Source organism: Hylobates moloch, unplaced genomic scaffold (genome assembly GCF_009828535.3).
Source record: "Hylobates moloch isolate HMO894 unplaced genomic scaffold, HMol_V3 SCAFFOLD_21, whole genome shotgun sequence".
Taxonomy (NCBI): Eukaryota; Metazoa; Chordata; class Mammalia; order Primates; family Hylobatidae; genus Hylobates; species Hylobates moloch.
The window spans coordinates 18,458,163-18,478,264 of record NW_026652296.1 but is presented as its reverse complement, the minus strand read 5'-3'; the positions used below and the strand labels follow the sequence as shown (position 1 = coordinate 18,478,264).

The window sequence follows — 20,102 nt, the reverse complement described above, 5'->3', positions numbered from 1 at the left end:
AGTTAACTGACCTCAGCCTCCCAAGATGCTGGGATTATGGGTGTGAGCCACCATACCTGGCCTGAATCATACTCTTATTTTTAGATGATCACTCTGGCTTCAGTGGGGAGTAAATATTGGAAGGGGATTGATGTAAAGACATGGGGACCCAATTTGGAATCTGTGACACTAACCTTATGAGTCCCAGACATGAGTTGTAGCAGTGAGGAAGAAGGAGACAGAGATTCAGCAGATATTTCAGAGGCAGTAGCGGCCAGACTTAGTGATAAATTGGATACTGAAGATGAGGAAAAAGAGAAGGCAAGGATGATGCTTGGCTTCTGAATCTGAGTTTAATGGCAGTTTGAACGGAAGACTGGAGACTGATTTCTCCTTGCTTTAAGGAGAATATCCCAGGAGAGAAAAAGGTGCAGTGAGAGCCTCAGTCATATATACTCCCTGATTAGACATTTGTTTTGAAGAAGCACAAACATTAACAATCACCTCCTACAGAACACCCTACAGGGATGTGACAACCCTCTTCTGCATTAAGTCTTTTGATTCAGTGGGGAGACTGGCAACAGAAAACGGCAGCTGAACGATGTACCAATAGTCTTGTGTCTGTCAAGCTTTGAGCATCTGTTCTAAGACTGTTGATAAGGACAGTATCCCAATGCACTTGATCCAGGGCTTGTCTCCTCCCCCATTCTGTAGTGTCAGCCTTACAGCCATATGAGCAGTTGCCTAGAAGAGCTGAGGAGGGTCCTCTGCAATGATCAACCTGGCTCCTGAATGTCACCTGCCCTCATGGCTTCCAGCTGTAGCTCTTCCCCTAGTCTTCTGGCACAGCCCTGGCCTTTGTGCACTCCAGAACCAACCAAAGCACCGGTCAAGGGGAACTAGAAGATACCCAGGTCAAAGGCTCAGGGACATCCATATCCTTTCACCCATCTCAGATCTCAGTCTTGCTCTTGCCTTGGGTCATTGCAGGAGCTGGGGTTGCCGTGCTGCTGTGGCCAGTCATCCACCTTATATCCTGAAGCTTTGATGAGCCCTGATTCATGACTTCTATTCGGCACTTTAGGTGCCCCAGGCCTGAGGCCCTGATGGGCTCTTACCTATTTCCTCCATCACTCACGTTTCTCAGGAACCATAGTTCTGGCCCAGTCACCAGTCACAGTCTGGCCCAGATTCAGTCTGCCTGAATCTTACCAGTGGTCAGCTTGCCTGCTGCTCACTCTCTGGACCTCAATTTCCTCATCTGTAAGATGGGTTTAGGATCATAATAATGACAGCACAAGTCTAAGATAATGAAGTTTCTTATCTCATGATTCCTCTCAGTGACTGGTCATTACTAGTATTTCCATTTTGCAGATAAGAAAATGGGGAAACTTTGGGGCTCAAAGCCTCTCAGGTAGTAAATTATGTGGCTTCTGAGACTGTCCTGAACCTTCCTGCCATGGTATTTCCCATTGCTGGCTCAGAATAGGTGCTCTCTAATGTCTATGGGCACAGAGCATGGTGAGTACGATTACAGACTGTCTTGAAAGACCTGGGTTTGAATCCTAGTTTCATCATTTCAGAGTTGAGTGATTTTTAATTATCTGACCCTCAGTTTCCTCATCTGTAAACTGTGACTACTAACAGTACTCTATTTGGCAGAGTTGCTAGGAAGTTTAAATGAGTTAATGATGTGAAACTCAGCACATTCCATGGCATGTAGGAAGTATGTAACATACTTGCTGTTATATTTTTCTTTTCATCATCTTATTGGACATTCCCAGTGCTTTGTCCCCCAGAGCTGCCCCCTCTCTCCTGGCAGGCTGTGCCCCTGCCTCTGCTGCCTGTCTTCCACCTCTCTCCACCAAGCATTTTCCCCTCATGGTGGCTGTTAAGGTTGGAGCTTCACCCAGTTCTCCTGCCTCTGGTTCCTGTTCTCACACCATCTGTCAACCTCTTCCACTGGGCACATGCTCCCTTGGAGGGTCACTGAGGCCTCAGGGTGTCCAAGCTCACAGGGCCCAGGGCAGGACCCTAGGGAGACTCCTGCCTTGCTTCATCATCTTCTCTTGGCCCACATAGCTTTCTCCCAAAGGCTCAAACTCCTTCTACCTGGGTCCAAGTAGAGCTTCCCCTGGGAAAGTTGTTTTAAGGACAGTTGCTAAGAACTTGAAGAGAGTATATGATGATCTGAATCCTGTCACTGTGCCAAGGCCCTGATTTAAAGAATTTCCAGGGAAATAATAAGAGAGAGTTTTAGCATGAGGTGCCTAGGAAATAAAGGAATAATAAGGGAAGTTGTATCGAATATCTTCTCAAACCTGGAGCTGGGTTAAGAGTGCATCCATTTCTTCTGTTGACCCTCACCATGATTGGGCCTGGCTGTACAGGGACTCAACTGTACTATTTCATAAATGAAGAAGGTGAGGCTCAGAAAGGTGAAAGGCTGAGTGATTGGCTCAAGGTCGCCAGTTTTAAGGAATGGAGTTTGGGCTCCAGATGAGGGCTTGTCCCACAGCCCTTTTCTCTGTAGAAAATTGACAATGGGCACGGGGCATGGCCAAGACAATGAAGTCAGATCTACCCCTGGGGATGACCTTTAGTACAGCTACTCTGGCCTCCAGACTGGACACTGTCAGTCTCCTCTTGGGCTCAGAGGTCCAGGCCACCCGCTTGAGGCCTGGCTGAACTGCAGGAGGGATATGAAAAGAGGCCTTCTTTCTGCACTGGTGGGCCTGGGGAAGACTGAGTCCTCTTAATGTTAATTAACTGGTCACTTCTCTACTGCAGCCTCCAGTCAACTCACTGCAGAAAAATGCCCAATCCTGGCCAGAAGAGGATTTTACCTTATCTCTCTCAATATAAACATCCCTGACCTCTACCCACTAGGTGACTATAGCCCCTCGCACCCAGCTGTGACAACCAAATACATCTCCAGATTTTGCCAAACGTCCCCTAGCCCTAGAGAGCAACAAGGAATAAAAGAACTGAATATTTACTGAGCCTGTTCTCTACACATACATTTCTATTCACCAACTAGGGACAAAGATGACCCTAGATGTGTTACCTCTAGATCTGCACTGCCCACAATGGTAGTCACAAAGCCACATACTTAGAGCACTTGAAAAGTGGCTTGTGTAACTGAGGAACTGAATTTTAAAATTTATTTTATTGAAGTGTTCTATGTGTAAAATACACACCAAATGTTAAAGACTTAGTACAAAAAAAGAATGTAAAATATCTTTCATCTGTTCTTTTAATTTTATTGCATATTATAATAACAATAATATTTTGGATATACCAGATGATTGTGAACTTAAGATAGGTGGGCTTAAGATTCTTTGACTTTACAATGCTGCTGAGAAAGTGATACCTATTCAGTAGAGACTGTACCAGTGCAAACATTCTGCTTTTCACTTTCAGTACAGTATTCCATAAATTACATGAGATACTCAACACTTTAATATAAAATAAGCTTTGTGTTAGATGATTTCGCCCAACTTTAGGCTAATGTAAGTGTTTTGAGCATGGCACATTTAAAGTAGGCTAGGTTAAGCTATGATGTTCCGTAGGTTAATTGTATTAAATGCATTTTCAACTTACGATACATTTATTGGGATATAACCCCATCATAAGTTGAGGAGCATCTGTATTGAGTTAGATACACTATATTATTAAAATTAACTTCACCTGTTTCTTTTTACTTTTCTCATGTGACTCTAAGAAATTTAAAATTAAATACAATATCCAAATTCTATTTCTATTAAACAGTATGGCTCTGGAGGTTTACAACAGAGGATGATTTTTGTCTCCATGGCACATTTGGGAATGTCTGGAGATGTATTTAGTTGTTACAGTTGGGGTTGACATGCTGCTGGCATCTAGTGGGGAGAGGCAGGGATGCTGCTAAGCATCCTACAGTGCACAGGACAGACCCCCGTCACTGGCCCCCAACAAAGAACTATCTGGCCCCAGACATCAATGGTGCTGGGGTTGAGCAATCTTGCCATAGACAATGAATTCCTTGAAGGATTAGCCAATAAATCAGGAAGACCTGAAGAACTAATTGGACCTAGATGGGCAAATAAGTTAAAGCTTTTATTGCACTTAGTTCTCATGATTAACTATGACTGTGGTTATTAATATTTCAATTTCTCCAAATAAAAATAATGAAGTCTGGAAAAGAAAAATAACTTATCCAGGATCACCAGCCCAGAAGGGTGGCATTGCTGAGAGCTGAACTCAGCCTCCACTCACTCCGAACACTGGCCTGTCCCTGCTACATAATGTGGTCCCGCAGCTCTCTGAGTTGGTGCTGATATGAAAAGAGGCTCCTGTGCTTAAAGTCTAATAGCCCCATCACTCAGACCCAGAAAGTTATTATTTACATCAGCCATTATTGCTACCAGGGGACGAACATTAACAAAAACACCCTTTGAAAGGGATGGCACTCACAGACACCTCACCCATCAAATGAGGTTGAGAAACATGTGGAAATAAATGGATCACAATGAAATAAACCTGTCAGAGGAGGAACATTCAGACGCCTTAGAAGATAAGAGGTAAGAACAAAAGCACCTGATATGGGATTAGCTCTGTTTAAAGAAAATATTATCTGATTGCTCGACTTGAATAGAGCCTAGAGAACAATGGCCCAGCAGAAACAGAGCAGCTCGCACACACTCTGGAGAAGTATTGTTTCTCTGTAAACTGGTGGTGTGCACAGTGACGAGAGTCACTTTTCTCCCACTGTCAATCTGCAACTCCCACCTCCCTTTGGGAAGGGCCTCTGATAAGGTAGGGCTGGGGACTGATTTCAGTAAAGGCCTACTATGTGCTGTGACTGCACACAACATTCCTAGCGTTTTCTAATGGAATTTTTAATATGACTGCATGAAGCACACATGATAATTAGTTTTGCACGTGAAATAAGGCTATGCAACTTGCTTAAGGTAATCTAACAGGAAGTGGCTGAGATGAAATTCCTGTGGTGTTGGCAGTGACACACTGGAGTACAGGTGTCCATGGCAGTACAAAGGCAGAGACAAAACTTGCCCATACTGGATGCTGTTTAGGCTCAGCCCCAATCTCCTTTACTGGGCGGGTGTGACTACTCTCCAGCTGCTGTGGGTGCTGGCAGCAAATGGCTCACAAATACCTCCCTTCCTAGAGAAGTACCATTAGGCAAAAGGGAACCACTTCCCCAGGAGGTCATGCATTCCCATGGCAGCCCACAGCCAGTGGCTGACCAACACCATGGTACAAATACTGGTCCCCTTGCCTCAAGGTGGGACCAACTCTTTAGTACATTTCCTACTCCAGACCTCCCCTTTACCCGGGGCTCAGGCAGATGCAGGTCTCCACGTTGTCCCTTAGCTTTGTTCTCTGCCATAGCTCATCTTCCTCCCTTTCTTCTGAGAACACTCTGCAATGAACAATTTGCACAAGAATCTCCATCTCAGGCTCAGTGTCCAGGGAACTCAACCTGAGACATTCAATAGCAGTGATGTCTCTGAGTTTGGGAAAGGGGGTGGACAGGAGTGAACTGTGAAGGTACTGGATGCCCAGACTCATGTCATCACTGCCTGCTGCACCTCCTTCTCCACCATGATAAACTGACCGTTCAGGGATTAGTAGACCGGAGGCCATTGTCTGGGCAAGGACTTTGAGAGAGGTGACAGTTAAAGGTTTGAAATCTCCAAGAAACTTCCCATTGACTAAAAACGGACCCTGCAATAAAGAGGTCCCTGGGTCAGCAGATTGTCTTTTGAGCCCCACGATGGACGTCAACCTGTGACATGAGTGGGCTCTGTGTCCTTTGAAGAACGGCACACATTTATGTGAAATGAGCTCCACCTATGGTATACTTGAGGGAAGGGGCTGGTATTTACTTCAAACAAATATAGACTCTGGACTGGGCATACCCATGGCAGCTCCTTCGACATTTATTATCTTGTTTAGTCTCAGAGGCCTCTGCATGTGTACAGTCTACAATGTAAATGGTGCCCCATAAGGGGTAGGTGGGATTATTCCTATTTAACAGATAGGAAAAGTCAGGCTGATCATGGTATGGGTAAATTGTCAGGACAAATGGTAGACCTGATCATAGTGAGAGCTTCTCATTTCCTAAGCACAATATTGTTACGTCAACTTTTTTCCCAAACTTAGATCACAGCTCAGCTGTCGCTTCCCCTGTGAAGCACTCCCCTGGCTGCACATGGGTTTGTTTATTTTGAATACCATGTACCTTTCCTTTGTAACACCACTCGAAGTGGCAAATTTATTTGTGTAGTTTTTAGACCAGCGGCTGTTTCTTCTCCTGGAAAGGCACTGGAACATATCTTCTTTTGCTCATCATTGTACATCTCAGTGCCTAGAGCAGTGCCTGGCACCCAGTAGGTACTTAGTAAGAATTAGTAGAAGGAATGAATAGGTGAGTGGATAGATGAGTGTATGCATAGAGGGATGGATGGATGGGTGGATGAATGAATGTGTGGGTTGATGGGTGAACGGGTGGAGGGGTGGGTAGGTGGGTGGGGTGGAGGGACTGCTGGTTCCTCTCTGGTGCACCTGGCCTGGAGGACCCACTGAGCGTGGGCAACTCTCCCCTCCCACCCGCCCAGGGCTCTGGTGATCACCTGTGGTAAGGAGGCAGAGTGGAGTCCCCGGGGTCACCTGGGCGCTGCCCATTGGTGCTGACCACAAGGAAGCCAGTCCCCAGGCAGCATGCAGAAGAGAAGGAGAGAAAGAAACACACATGAAAACGTGCAGCACGGTGAACAAAACTGCAATTCTTGTGGCTCTGAAGAGCCCACACTAAATAGCAAAAGAACATCATGATTTAACAAAATAGGGCCTGAAATAGATTTAAAAAAAATGAAACAAGAATAAGAGGCACCACTTATCAAGCACCCACGACATGCCAGGTACTTTTCTGGGTGCCTTTACATATAATGTTTCTAAGACTTAGAATAACCCAGAAAGGTCAGTATGGTTATAAATAAATCTGTCATTTTTCCACCGAAACTACTTCTCCGTTAGACTTCCCTTTCTGCATAAATGGTGCCATCATCCACGTAGCTTCTCAGTCTAGACACACAGGAGCCCTCCTTTTTTCTGATATCCCTCTTATAATCAATCACCATGCCTTATTAATTCTACCCCAGAAAAGCTCTTGAAGCTGCTTCCTTCTCTTTAATTTCATTCTCACTTTGTTCAAGCCACCCTTGTGTTTCATATGGATTATTTAAGCAGCCTCCCGTCTGGTCTCTCTGCCTCCAGTCTTGTTCCCCTTCAGTCTTACTCTCCATCCTTCAGTCGAAATGCATCAGTGCTGCCTCGTTGTCCCCAAGGTAAACTTCAAACCACCTCACCCAGCTCACAGGCCCTCCATGATGAATCTCCTGCTCATCCCTCTGGTCTTGTCTCTCTCCACTACCACTGCCCACCCTGTCCGAAGCATGATAAACAGCTTTCCGTTATCAACAGCCCCCCACCTGCTTATATGTAAGCCTTCCTCAGGTGAGTCACTTTGCATGGGATATACTCCCTCCTGCTCCTTCACCTGGCTGACAACTGCTCATCCATCAGGTGTCAGTTTATAACCTGTTACCTCTAGGGAGTCTTTAGCATGTCAGTGAATCTGGGACAGATGCCCCTTCTTGTCTTCCCATAACACCCTAATCTTCCCTTCTTATTGCAATAATATCACTGTATTAGAAGTGGATGCCTTCTCTTAAATCTGTAGTCTCCTTGAAAGCAGACACAGTGTCCCATTTACTAGTGTACTCATGTGGCCTTGCATTGTGCCTGACACATAGTAGGTACTCAGTGAATATTTGTTGAATACATGAAGAATGAATGAAGAAATGTTGAATCATAGAATTTGTAAAACTTGTTCAAGGTCACAAACTGATAGAGGTTGTATTCAAACCCTGGTTTATCTGGCTTTAATGATCCTGTCCTTTCAAATCTACCCCTCACCTCTCTAAAGAAAATCATACAAAAGGTTGAAAGGTGTTTTAGGCTTGTCCAGAGACTGCAGCTTTCTCCAGTCATCCATCAACAAAACTGCAGGAAGTCCTTATGCAAAATTGAGAAGATAGAGTATTCCAAACCAACTGATAAACAAAAAATACATAATTTCAAAAATAACACAGATGGCAAACTTGATCAACAGCCATGAAATACTATAAAATTTAACCACCAGTACACAGTAATCATAATACTTCTCCCTTAAAAATATGAAAAGTTTTGCTATTTTAAAAGCACAATCTAAGTCAGGGTCAGCAAACTATGACTTGTGGGCCAAATCTGGTCCCCCACTCCCTGTTTTCTGTGCAGCCATGAGCTATAAATGCTTTTTACAGTTTTCTAATGGTGGGGGAAAAATGAAAGAGGAGTAATATTTTGTGACACATGGAAATTATATAAAATGCAAATTTCAGTGTCCATAAACAAAGTTTTATTGGAACACAGCTGCACTCATTCTTATACATATTCTTATACGTATGGTTGCTTTGGAGCTACAATGACAAACTTTGGTAGTTGTGACAGAGACCATAAGCCTGCAAAAGCTGAAAATATTTACTATCTGTCCTTTTACAGAGGAGTTTGCTAACTCCTGTTCTAAGTAGCTATTTTTTTAGGTTTTTTTTTTTCTTTAACCCCAATGCTCTGAGGTAGGCAAGACAAAGACTGTCGCCCTCACATGTCAGTAAAAGAAATGCAAGGCTTGAGAGAAGAGATGACTTACATGTACCCACTTGGCCCCCTTCAGCAGCCTCTTAACTGCTCTCCCATTCTTTAGCCTTCTCCCTGCCTTAGTCCTCCTTCTCTGATTCATTTTCACTGTGTGAAAATGAATCACACACAGTGGGGCTACACAGAGTCCTGGGTGGCCCCTGATCACTCCTAACCTCATCTGGTCACACTAGCCTGCTAGCCATCATTCCTTTGCCTTGTCCCATTTAAATTCAGTGGCATGCTGTCTTGCCTTCAATGATTTGCATACCTACTCCCTTGGCTTGAAGACTTTCTTGACTTACTTTCCAACTTCGTTCAACATGATGTCACTCTTCTTTCAAACCTTATCTTAGTGATCACACATTCTGAAATAGCTTACCCTAAGTTGATTTATGTCTCCCTTCTTGCCCACCAGTGACATCCTGATTTTGCCTTGACCACAGCCCTTATTGGACTTATATTTATTCGTTGGCTCTCCCATGAGCTACTATTTGTTGAGTGTTTCTTACAAGCCAGGTATTATATTAAGTACTTTCGATACATTTGCTCATGAAATTCTTACATTAGCCCTGTGAAGTAAGTGGTATTACTTATTTATTTATTTTTGAGATGGAGTTTCTTTCACTCTTGTTGCCCAGGCTGGAGTGCAATGGCATGATCTCAGCTCACTGCAACCTCCACCTCCCAGGTTCGAGTGATTCTCCTGCCTCAGCCTCCTGAGTAGCTGGGATTACAGGCATGTAATTACAGGCCACCATGCTAAGCTAATTTTGTATTTTTAATAGAGATGGGGTTTCTCCATGTTGGTCAGGCAGGTCTCGAACTCCCGTCCTCAGGTGAACCACCTGCCTCGGCCTCCCAAAGTGCTGGAATTACAGGCGTGAGCCACTGCACCCAGCCATAAGTGGTGTTATTGTCATTGGTTTATAGATGGGGAAACAGAGACACAGAATAGTTTAGTACCTTTTCCCACCTGGAATCAAAGACCATCCAAATCTAAAGATGATGTTTTTAACTACTAGGGAATGTGGGATTACATACCAATACTAAGTTGTACTCAATACATGCTTACTGAAAAGTAAATGAATACATGAAAGTCTGATTCGATATTTTTCACTCACTAGCTGTGTCATTTGGAAAATTACATACATTTCTAAATTTTAGTTTCTCCACTTATAAAGTGGAGGTAATGATTATCTCATGAAGTCATTTTGAGGATCAAATGGAAAAGAGTTAAAGCCTTAGTTGGGTTGGTGGGCCTAGAGGAGGTGCCTCCCCACTCCACCCTCTGGGTCTGCAACCCATGCTGTGCTTAGCAGTAATGCTCAGCTACCTGGGGTAGGAACAGAGTGACAGCCGGATAGATGCAGGAATGGGGAGAGATTTTTCTAGTTGGTGGGCAGAATATAATGGGATGGATCATGGATCTCAGCAAAACACAAAAGGGGGCAGAAACAGTAAAAGGTCCTATTTACATATATGGTTCTAGTGATATCTCATGTTTACCAGTGTCTGTTCCATCTCTCCTTGGGCATAGGAAAGAGTTCCAGTCAACTTGCAGTTGGGCTGTTGTCATGTGACTAGCTCTCATCAAGGCCATGTAAGTGGAAGTGGCATGAGTCATTTCCAAGTGACATATTTAAGATCCAAGTTACCACTTCCATGCTTTCTCTTCCCCTGCTCAGGGGTTCTCTGAGACCACATATATTCCAGATGGCATAGCAACAAATATGCCTTTCTGGTATTAAGCTACCGGGAGTTGGGTATTAGCTTGTTATGGCAGCAAAGCCTAGCCTAGCCTGACTAATCCAGTTGCCGAGGTAGAGGTCTCTTGCTTTCTCCTGCATCACCTGGTCCCCTGACCACATCACGTTTTGAGGATTCATTACCCTTCTCTCTTTACTGTTTCCAGGCCCTGTACAGTGTGTGTGTGTGTGTGTGTGTGTGTGTGTGTGTGTTAGCCTGCAAAGAAGGAGCTCAGAATGCTGAATGCCTCAGACTTCCCTTCTGACTCTTGTCCCTTCTAAAGCAATCAGTGTTGAGTGCAGAGAGATGCTGCTGGGCTACAGATGGCCCTGGAGCAGACAACCCTGAAGACAAACTAATTTTTTGGTTTATTAGCTTCAATATGTTGTGGAAGTGAAGAAAGTTGAGGATTTCTTGAGCCACCTCACCTTCTGCTCCAGGACTTAGCTTGAATACTCCTGGAGACAGGCCAAAAACCATCACATGCTAAATATTCTATTATCAATTATTACTAGAAAAGAGGCACGGGAAGAGGTTAACAAATAGGTAGGAGACAGAGCATCCTGTCAGTGGTCAATGAATCTCACCTGTCTATGGTATTAACACGATAGAATCAGATCTGATTTCCAATTCTGAGGAAACTTGAGCTCCTTATTTAACCCCTTGAGCCCATTTGGCCCATCATTAAGTAATAATGATGACCACTATTTAGTGCATGCTAAGTGCCAGGCTTTACTTCTATCATCACATTGAAACCTTGTGTCAGTACACAAAGCCCTGTGACTGGCATACAATAGGTGGTTAATTTTTGCAAATCCCTTTTAATCCCCCTTCAAACATTACGTTGAGATCCCATCAATGGGGTTTAAAATCTCCAATAGAGCTTTATTCTCTTTATTTATAACCCTTGTCTCCAGCCTACCCCAAATGTGTTCCTTCCCAGACTCCCAATTTTAAAAGGCCCCCCTTTTCCTTTAGAAGATGCAACTGCTTTGCAATAACAGACTTGGGATCAAGTCAACTCAGGTGTCTCTCAGATCTTGAGTAGATAATTCCTATTTCTAGTTGAGAAAAATGGATTGGAACTCCTGTGGTACATGCTTGAATGGCAAGAGTTAGTCCTCACTTGTTTTTCTGAACTCTGTCAAACCAGCTTTTGTCTTCCTGAGTGGGGTATGGAAGTGGGGTATGGAAGGGGTATGTGTGGCGGGGGAAGTTTGACCACATCTAGAGAGTAGCACAGAGGGAAAGGAACAGAAGGCTAGAGAGATGTGCCAGCTGTGTAGCAAGAAAAATATTAAAGAAAGGGTTGGGATATTTAAAGGTCATCTTTAGGCTATTTTATGTGTACTTATGATATAGTTCTCTTCCTCCAACTTCTTGCAAAACCTTTAGGAAAATCTGTATTTTTCCACTGACATTTTAGGACCTAGAAGACAGTGGGTGAGAGCAAAGGGGACCACAAGTCAAGAAGAATTTGTTACACTCATGTAACTCTGAGGACCCCAATCCTGGAAAATGTATCTCATGAGACTCAGCTAAGGAAGAATAGCATTGTCCTGCCCAAACCCTCCAGCCACACCATCTGAGCTTTCACCTCTGAAAGTTTGACAAGACTGAACAACAATCAAGAACTTTCCAATAGATTATCTCACTAGAGTCTTTCCTCTCACAAGTGATTCCCCATTATGGCCCCTACCCTGGTTGCTTTAGCTAGATTTGGACATGCTATGCTCCTGGGTCGCTCCTGAAATTGCTGGACAGGTGATGAAGAAAGTATAGTGTCATAGTCAAGGCTAGAAAAGGGATGATCACAATCCTATACATGTCCATAAAAGAATACTACTGCTCTGCAGGATCTCATCTAGAGACAACAACCTATCAACGGAAAGGTCAAGTACTGAAAAGTGAGGCCAACATCACTCCTGTACCCTCTCGGTTTCTTCGCTTTGGATCTAGCCTGTATCCATTTGACAAACAGCTGATTTGTAGAACTGTACAAGCAGTGACTAGAGTCTGGGCTTTGGATTTTTCCTTAAGGAACTGAGAGACAGGATCTGTGCTTAGTAGGTCTGGGTCTCCAAGTCCCACATTAAAGACTCAGAAAGGAAGAAAGAAAGAAGGAAATATATATATATAAAATTATATATTATGTTCTTGAATACTTGGTAGAAAGGACTACCGATCTCAGGCTTAAAAGTGAAGGGACAGATTCGTAGATTTTAACTGACTTGTCCAAGGTCTAACAGCTAAATTTTGGGGGACAGGATTTGAATCCAGGTGTTTCTAGTTTCCAATTATTCCACACAACCTCTCAAGGAAGCTTCCTATATAAAAAAGAATCTTCCACATAGGCTTGTATCAATGGGAGTGGGCATTGCCTATTGATAGCAGAGGATTATCACACCACCTGTGGCTGTGATTCTGTGGATAAACAAGGCATGGACACATCACTCCTCCTCTGGGCCCCAGTCTTAGCATCTGTAAAATGAGAGCATCTCACTGAAAAATGGCTATTTAGTTTCCCTGCTGGTCCCTGCAGGAGTGAGAATCCATTATGGAAAGAGGAGATGAAAATGCCAGATGAAATGCTTTACCTCAGGCTTAGCTCTTATGAAAAGGCATATTTACAAAAGACCAGTTCCCAAACCTCTTGCTGTCACTGCTGAAACAATGGCGTTAGTCCATTGCTGCCACCAAGCAGAACAAAACTACTGGTGACACTGGCCCCTCATCCCATGCTTCATTATTCTGGAGTTCAGCTTTCAGCACCCACTCCAAGGGGGTTGTTTTAATGGGATCGTTAGAGCGTGTTTACTAGATTAAAACTGTGGCTGTCTTCTGCAAAGCAACTCTGCAAATGGCTTTATGGGTTTCCGGGTTTATTTTGTCTCAATGACTCGGCTCAGTTTGCAAATCAAATCAAAGCTGATTTTTCTAACTGCCACTCGGGCGCACCCAGCGGGAGTCTGCAAAGCCAGCTGTGTTCCCTTGACGGCTGGTGCTGGAGACAAGATGGGAGTGCTGCTGCCTGCTGGCAGCCAGAATGGTTCCACCCAATGGGAAGAAGCAAGCATGCACCTTCCTGACCCTAATCAAGGCAGGAGGAGCAGGTCAGAGGAAGCAAATTTCATTTTCTGGAAGGAGAAATAGTAGACAGAATCTATTTGAATTCAAGGACTGATGGGCAGAAAAATAATAAGGAGTCAGTTTGGACTCATAACATAGAAGCCCTCTCAAACGGAAGTGTCCAAAGTGTGAAGCAACTCCATAGTGGGTAGAGAGATCTCTGTCACAGCAGGAACAGAAACAAAGGCTGGCTGGCCTTATTAGTGGGGATTGCAGATCCCACAGTGGACCCTTTACCTCTGTCACTTTTACTCCTAACTTTTAAGAGAACAATCCTGACATGTAAGTTGCATTTGAAAAAAATGAAGCCATAGAAGAATAATGACCTGTTAGTCATCCACTCATCCATCCATCCATCCATCCATCCATCCATCCATCCATCCATCCATCATCCATCCATCCATCCATCCATCCATCCATCCATCCATCCATCCATCCATTTGTTCATCCAATGCATTTCATTGAGTACCAGTATATGCTAAGATCTGGGAATAATACAACAGTGCTCAAAATAAGCACAGTCTTTGCACTTACGTCACTTAGAGTCTAGCAGGGAGATAGACATTAAACATGTAAGCAGACTATATATACATACATATATATATATATATATATATATTTGCAAGTTGTGATGAGTGCATGAAGGAAAAGTACAGGGTTTAGTGAGAGTGGGAAATTGGGGATATACATTAAAACAGAGGTCAGGATGGTCTTCTGAGGACATAAGGTTTAAGATGCCATCTTAAAGATACTTGTCTGTTAAGATATTTATCTGTTAAGGAGACACATATAGTAGCCAAAGCATTTCGGAGAGAGGGCAAGATGAGCAAAGGCCCCAAGCTTGGGAGGAGTTTGATGTGCCTGAAGAACTGAAAGAAGACCAGTGTGCTGGAGTGTAACAAGAGAATAAAAGGATAGAAGCTTAGAGGAGGCTGGAGTGAGGAAGGGATCAGATCATGCAGGCAAGACTGGTGGGGCAAGGGCTGTGGGTAAGAAAAAGTAGCAAAATGAACAGATGAGTACAGGAAAGGAGTCACGGAAGAATTAGAAAGACAGGACATCAATGGGTAAGAGAACTTGGATGGGACTAGGCATCAGTTTCTCAAAGGGGGACTGACCAATATAGTTCTAGAATTGAACAACTAGGTCAGAAACAATTTTCCCTTGGCCTGCTCTGTCTCAGCCAGAGGACATGAATTGAGATACCTGGGTACCACCTTTAGCAGCTGCAGCCTGGGGCATCTTCTACCAGATGGGATAATGTACCTCCCATGGAAAGGGTTATTTTCTCTCTACTTGAGCATTAGCACCTCTGAAGTCTAAGTCCCTACCACAAGCTTCCACATGCTCCATTTTCTAAAGGATCACCTTGAGCACCTGTGGCTGACATCGTCAACCTGCTGCCTATGTTGAGCCCATCCCTCATCTTCCAAAGGTAGGATAAACACTGTTAATGGTTCTGATCCCCCTGCTCACTTGCCCTTTCTAACATTTCCTGTTTTAATGATAAGAACAAAACCTGATTTTTGAATTGCTCTTTTTTGCCTGTGGCTTTCTATTGTCTTCCTTTCAGAGTCTGAATAATAGTTTTAAATCCAAACCATCACTTAATGCCTGGCTGCAGTTTTCTCTCTATGGCTCTGATCAGATTGCTTCCCAGGTCTAGAGTGTGTCAAGCAAGGTGCTCAAAATGTCTTTTAGCTCTTATATTCAAGGAAATTCCCTTGCCTTTTGCTACCCTAATCAAACGTCCTTATTGGATTAGGTGGTAGTATCCTCATAAAAACGGGAATTTTGAACACAGTCAAGCAGAAAAGGAGAATGTTATGTGATGGTAAGGCAGTGATCAGGGTGGTGCTTCCAAAAGCCAAGAAATGCCAAAGATTTGCCAGCAAACCACTAGAAGCTAAGAGACACATGTAGAAAAGATTCTTCCTCACAACACTCAGAAGGAACAAAGTCTGCAGATACCTCGATTTCAGACTTTGTACCTCCAGAACTGTGAGACAATAAATTTGTGTTATTTAAGCCAACCAGTTTGTAGGACTTTGTTACAGCAGCCACAGGAAACTAATACAGGTCCATTACTTTGCAACCCTCCAAGCTGGGCAGTACTAAATTAGATCCTGAGTTACTAGTAGCAACATTACAGAAAGGAAAGGGTTGGAGACACATGCGGGAGCCAGGTGTGTGTCTAATATTATTGTGTAAGGGGTACTAGGCTTGGGGTCAAGTTAGAATGATCCTGAATGAGTGCTTAGGGCTGTTACAACTGGTAACCATCTGGTTCTGTGGGATTCATATAGCTGGTCATAGACAGTGGCTGGACTCTCCAGGGTCAGGGACTAGACAGCAGCAAGTTGCTTCATCACCAGAGTACTGGCCTCGAGTCTGACATATGAACTTCAGGATCTGGATGACCTCTATCAGACCCATGAAGCAGGTGCTGTGATGACAGAGAGAGGGAATAGCATTGGGAAAGACTGATGACCCATCTCTGGGACTTTGTATGCTTCCAAAGTCTGTGGGATTCTCAGTATCTTCCTGTGTTAAAAAGAATACTGTTTTCAGCAAGCCTGCCTAGAGGAAATTTGATCCAGGTGGTCAGGAAGGGATGGGATAAACAGAATATTGATTCCCAGCTTTAGGTCCTTGATACAGACTCCTCACAAGCAGTGGACGGATTTATAACAGATACGGTTTGCCTTTAATCAATCCTAGGTACTCTAAGCATAGTACCAGGTACCAAGTAGACACTCATCAAACACAGATCTGCTTCTCTTTCCCAAGCATCCTTCTTACCTGATGTGGTGAGAGGGGATAACTGAACAGTGTCCGACTGGCATTCTGCACTATCTAGTTCTCCACCCCATTCCCAAGTGCTACTGGAGCCGCATTTCTTTGGGTTCAAGTGTTGGATCTCACCAAATTGGAAAACTAGGATGCGGATGCTCAGATTCCCCAATACCCTGACCTCTCAGAAGCCTGCCTGGACTTGGACAGCTGGGCATTCACACTCATTCATGCATTCCTATCCTTTCACACGTGCTCACTTTACCTGAATACACACTCTATTCACTTAAGGAAAGATGGTAACCTAAAGCTCAAGCAAGAGGGGAAGCCCTTATGCTAAGGAGAGGTAGAGGACTCTTCTGTCTGGTTCTTTAAATGTCACTGCAATTCTCTTGCACATCAGCAATGCAACTCTAGAGAAGCCCAGCAGAGTGGGCTCCTATGCCTCTGAGGACTGCAGTCCTGAAGTTTTCAGGAGAGCATAGTTTTAGAGCTTCTCCCACTGTCCCCATGTTCCTATTGCTTGTCAGGTCTCATGTTTCCAATTCTCAGTTCAGAAATTATGACCCAGCCAGCTACCCTTTTATAGAGCTTACATCCCAGAGGGTGTCCTTAGAATCCCACCTACCCCATGGAGCGCAAATCCATTGCATCCACCTCTCCTGGTCTAGAAATCGAAAGCCACTGAGGAGCCATAAAGCATACCACAGTGAAGGAGGTTTCGCTGTGAGTTTCCTTCCCTCTCCGGCTGCTTATTTAAGCAGGCTGCAGACACTTAGCTGTCCCAATTGCTGTCTAGAGCCCTAGTGCTACCCAATTGATGGTGTTCTTCCTTCTGCATTATCTGTTTTCTACAGTGGAAAAGTCTGCCAAGACCTGTGATTTGTGTCACTTTTGTTTGCAGGCCATCAATTCTCCTTGCCTCACAGAGAGTATTTTATCTCTTTCCATCCAGAAGCCTGAGTTCCTGAGAGGGAACAAGTTAGGGACATGCCACCCTCTGTGACTTATGTGAAATCAGGGTGACTTCTTATCACAGGGAGCCCTAGCGCTTCTGTTTTCTTCTTCCTCCTGCATCTTCTCTTTTGTGCCTACATATTGGGCTGATTTTCTTCAAAGTTATAAAAGTCATATGTGATGGGTCTTGGTGCACATTTTGTCAAGTAGCTGTAGATTTTTTTCTCTCTTTTTCTCCCCACTCTGCCCGTGTGTGCGTGTATGTTCCTCTGTGTGGTTTTGTGCGTTGTGCATGTGTCTATATATTTACACACATATACATACATACTTGGGTCGTCGCTTTTGTCTGTACTTTAAGTCTATGGTTATATGCCTACTTATGTTTATAACTTTCATCTCCTTGGAAGCAGTCTATGAAACTATGTATGCTGTCAGTAAATTCAGGGAACAGAGTAGAATCACCCAATTTTGTGGTGTGTGTATGGGGAGGGTTTGCTGTTAAAAATATCAACTCTGTAACAAAAAGATAAATCTGATTTCTAACTATTCAACCCCGTAATAGGTTAAATGATAGCAAACCATTCATTGATTTTGTTTTTTAAAAGAGTAATAAACAGAAACATGTACCAATTGAAAGAGCCAGGCAATTCAATTATAATTAGGAAAACAAAAGTGATGAGCCTGAACAATGCTGCCTTAGTTTTGGGGATAAGTGTTGAAAATGCCAACTACATAATAATGCAGCGTTTGTCTAAAGGCCCCAGTACTAATCACCTCATTTTTGAAAGCCATATACCAATTGAACAAAGTTCAAAACTCAGTAGATGGGTCTAATAGATATGCTTAAAAAATACCCACATAAACATAGACCCAAATATAAGAAAAACATATATCAAAAGAATATTTGAGTAAATTTATATCCATCACTCCACTGATCAATGTACCAGTCCATCCTTTTATACATTCATCCACCCATCCATCCATTCAGTAAATATGTTTTAAACTTTTACTCTGTTTTACGCACTGTGCTACTAATATACACCCTAGAATGTATGTTCTAGATGCAAATGACTCCAGTGAAAATAACAATTCTTTCTTGTTTTGAGTTATTGTTGCCTAAACGTTCTCTGTATGGCTACAAAGGAATACTTAAAGGCTGAAGAACAGGTGAAGACAGACAAGCAGATGCCAACATACCTTTTGTAGCCAGACGAACACAGTTGATTTTGGTCTCCTGTGAACAACAAAAATGAGATGCCAATTAATTAGCTGTGAGTTATATAAAATTGTTATATAAAGATAAATATACATACATATTTGCATATATATGCATGCATATGTATTTTTAATTATAATTTTAAATTTGCCCTTTCCATTTTTTTCCCCATTGGATCACCTTTTAATTCCATTTTTTAATTTTTTTCTCAGGCTAGGTACACATGTTATTCAGTTCACTTCCTGGCTCCTACCATCTCATAAACCTCATTCCCAGACAGAACCACTTTATAAACATATCAGATAATTCCCAGCCCTCATCATCTTTAACAATAACACTTAGTGGGTACTTGGGGTATGCAGTATGCTTTGTTCAGCTGCATGAGTGAGCAGATGGAAGCAGGGCATCCTTGGGAAACTATGTTACTAGCAATAATGCATCTACATGCACAGATGGAAGAGATACTTGGCAATAGTCCAGTCTATATGAAACGCATCAAACTCAAACTGCAAAGTTCATGTTCAAAAGTTACTTTTCCCCTGAGCTCTTGTGTGGGCCTCGCAGCCTTCATAAATAATGTGTGTGGCAATAGAATCTTTGCTAGGTGAACTATCTAGTTGTTGTTAGCTGTTGCCAAAGTAAAAAGGATTCATAAGTGTGTGATGTTGCTGGGCACACAGTGGAGTTAATGAAGAGTGTGCTTAGGAAGAGAATTATCTCTGCCCACTTTACTGGGATTCATCTCCTAGGTGGTCCTGGAACCAGCTGAAAATTCCAGTTGACTAAATTATACCCCCAACAATAGTCGGAATTCAGTGTAGCAATGAAAGTAAAATGCAAGGAATGCAAGTATGTGAGTTGCTGAACCAAAAATCTGTCAATCATCCAATTCTTGTCTTGCTGCAGCTCATTCACAAAGAACCATTGCATCTTGAAGGCATTAGTGGCAATCAAGATAGGAAAGGTTAGGAGGCCATAATAAAACCCATGAACTTCGGTGGCTAAAAACAGCAGAGGTTTATTTTCCATTCAAACTACCTGCCCAATGTAGGTGTGTGGCTGGGGCTAAGGGGTGAGAATGGGGGTGATTGGGAGACACTCTGACCATTGTAACCACTCAGAGATCATAGCTTGTACATCCATTTTAACCCAAGGGGAGAGAGTGCTAAAGGGTAAAGCACTATCAGTCAAATGCCTTGAATCAGAAGCGACACTTTCACTTCTATGTGTGTTTTATTTGGCTAGAACCAGACACATGGCCATGCCTAATTTTAGTGAGATGGGGAAATGGAATCTTCCCATGTATCCAGAAGTAGATAAGAAATGACAATGTCTATGGCAGATTCTATTCCATCTAGATACACCTCTGAATGCTAGAAATGATCACTTCTATTACGTCCAAGTATGACTCCCCATAATTAATCTCATAGTTATCGCCAATAGTCTTGATTCTCTTCCTCAAAATGCACAGAAAGTCTGCTTTTGCTTGTGTAAAAAAGAGGTCTGGATAATGAAAGATGGTTCTCGGGCTCATAAA

The 20,102-nt window shown here is 43.2% G+C and overlaps 1 protein-coding gene across 7 annotated transcripts in view; it reads right to left on the bottom strand.

Moving 5' to 3' along the window:
- PTPRT (protein tyrosine phosphatase receptor type T) overlaps positions 1-20,102 on the bottom strand; it is a 1,124,172-nt gene that overhangs the window by 190,818 nt on the left and 913,252 nt on the right. For 6 of the 7 annotated variants that reach the window (XM_032141872.2, XM_058432870.1, XM_032141871.2 and 3 more), the window contains exon 13: positions 18,547-18,583. In XM_032141872.2, the coding sequence (XP_031997763.1) occupies positions 18,547-18,583 (37 nt within the window). Of the gene's footprint in view, positions 1-6,617; positions 6,675-18,546; positions 18,584-20,102 lie in introns of all 7 variants that reach the window. The other variant, XM_032141870.2, reaches the window with a different exon arrangement.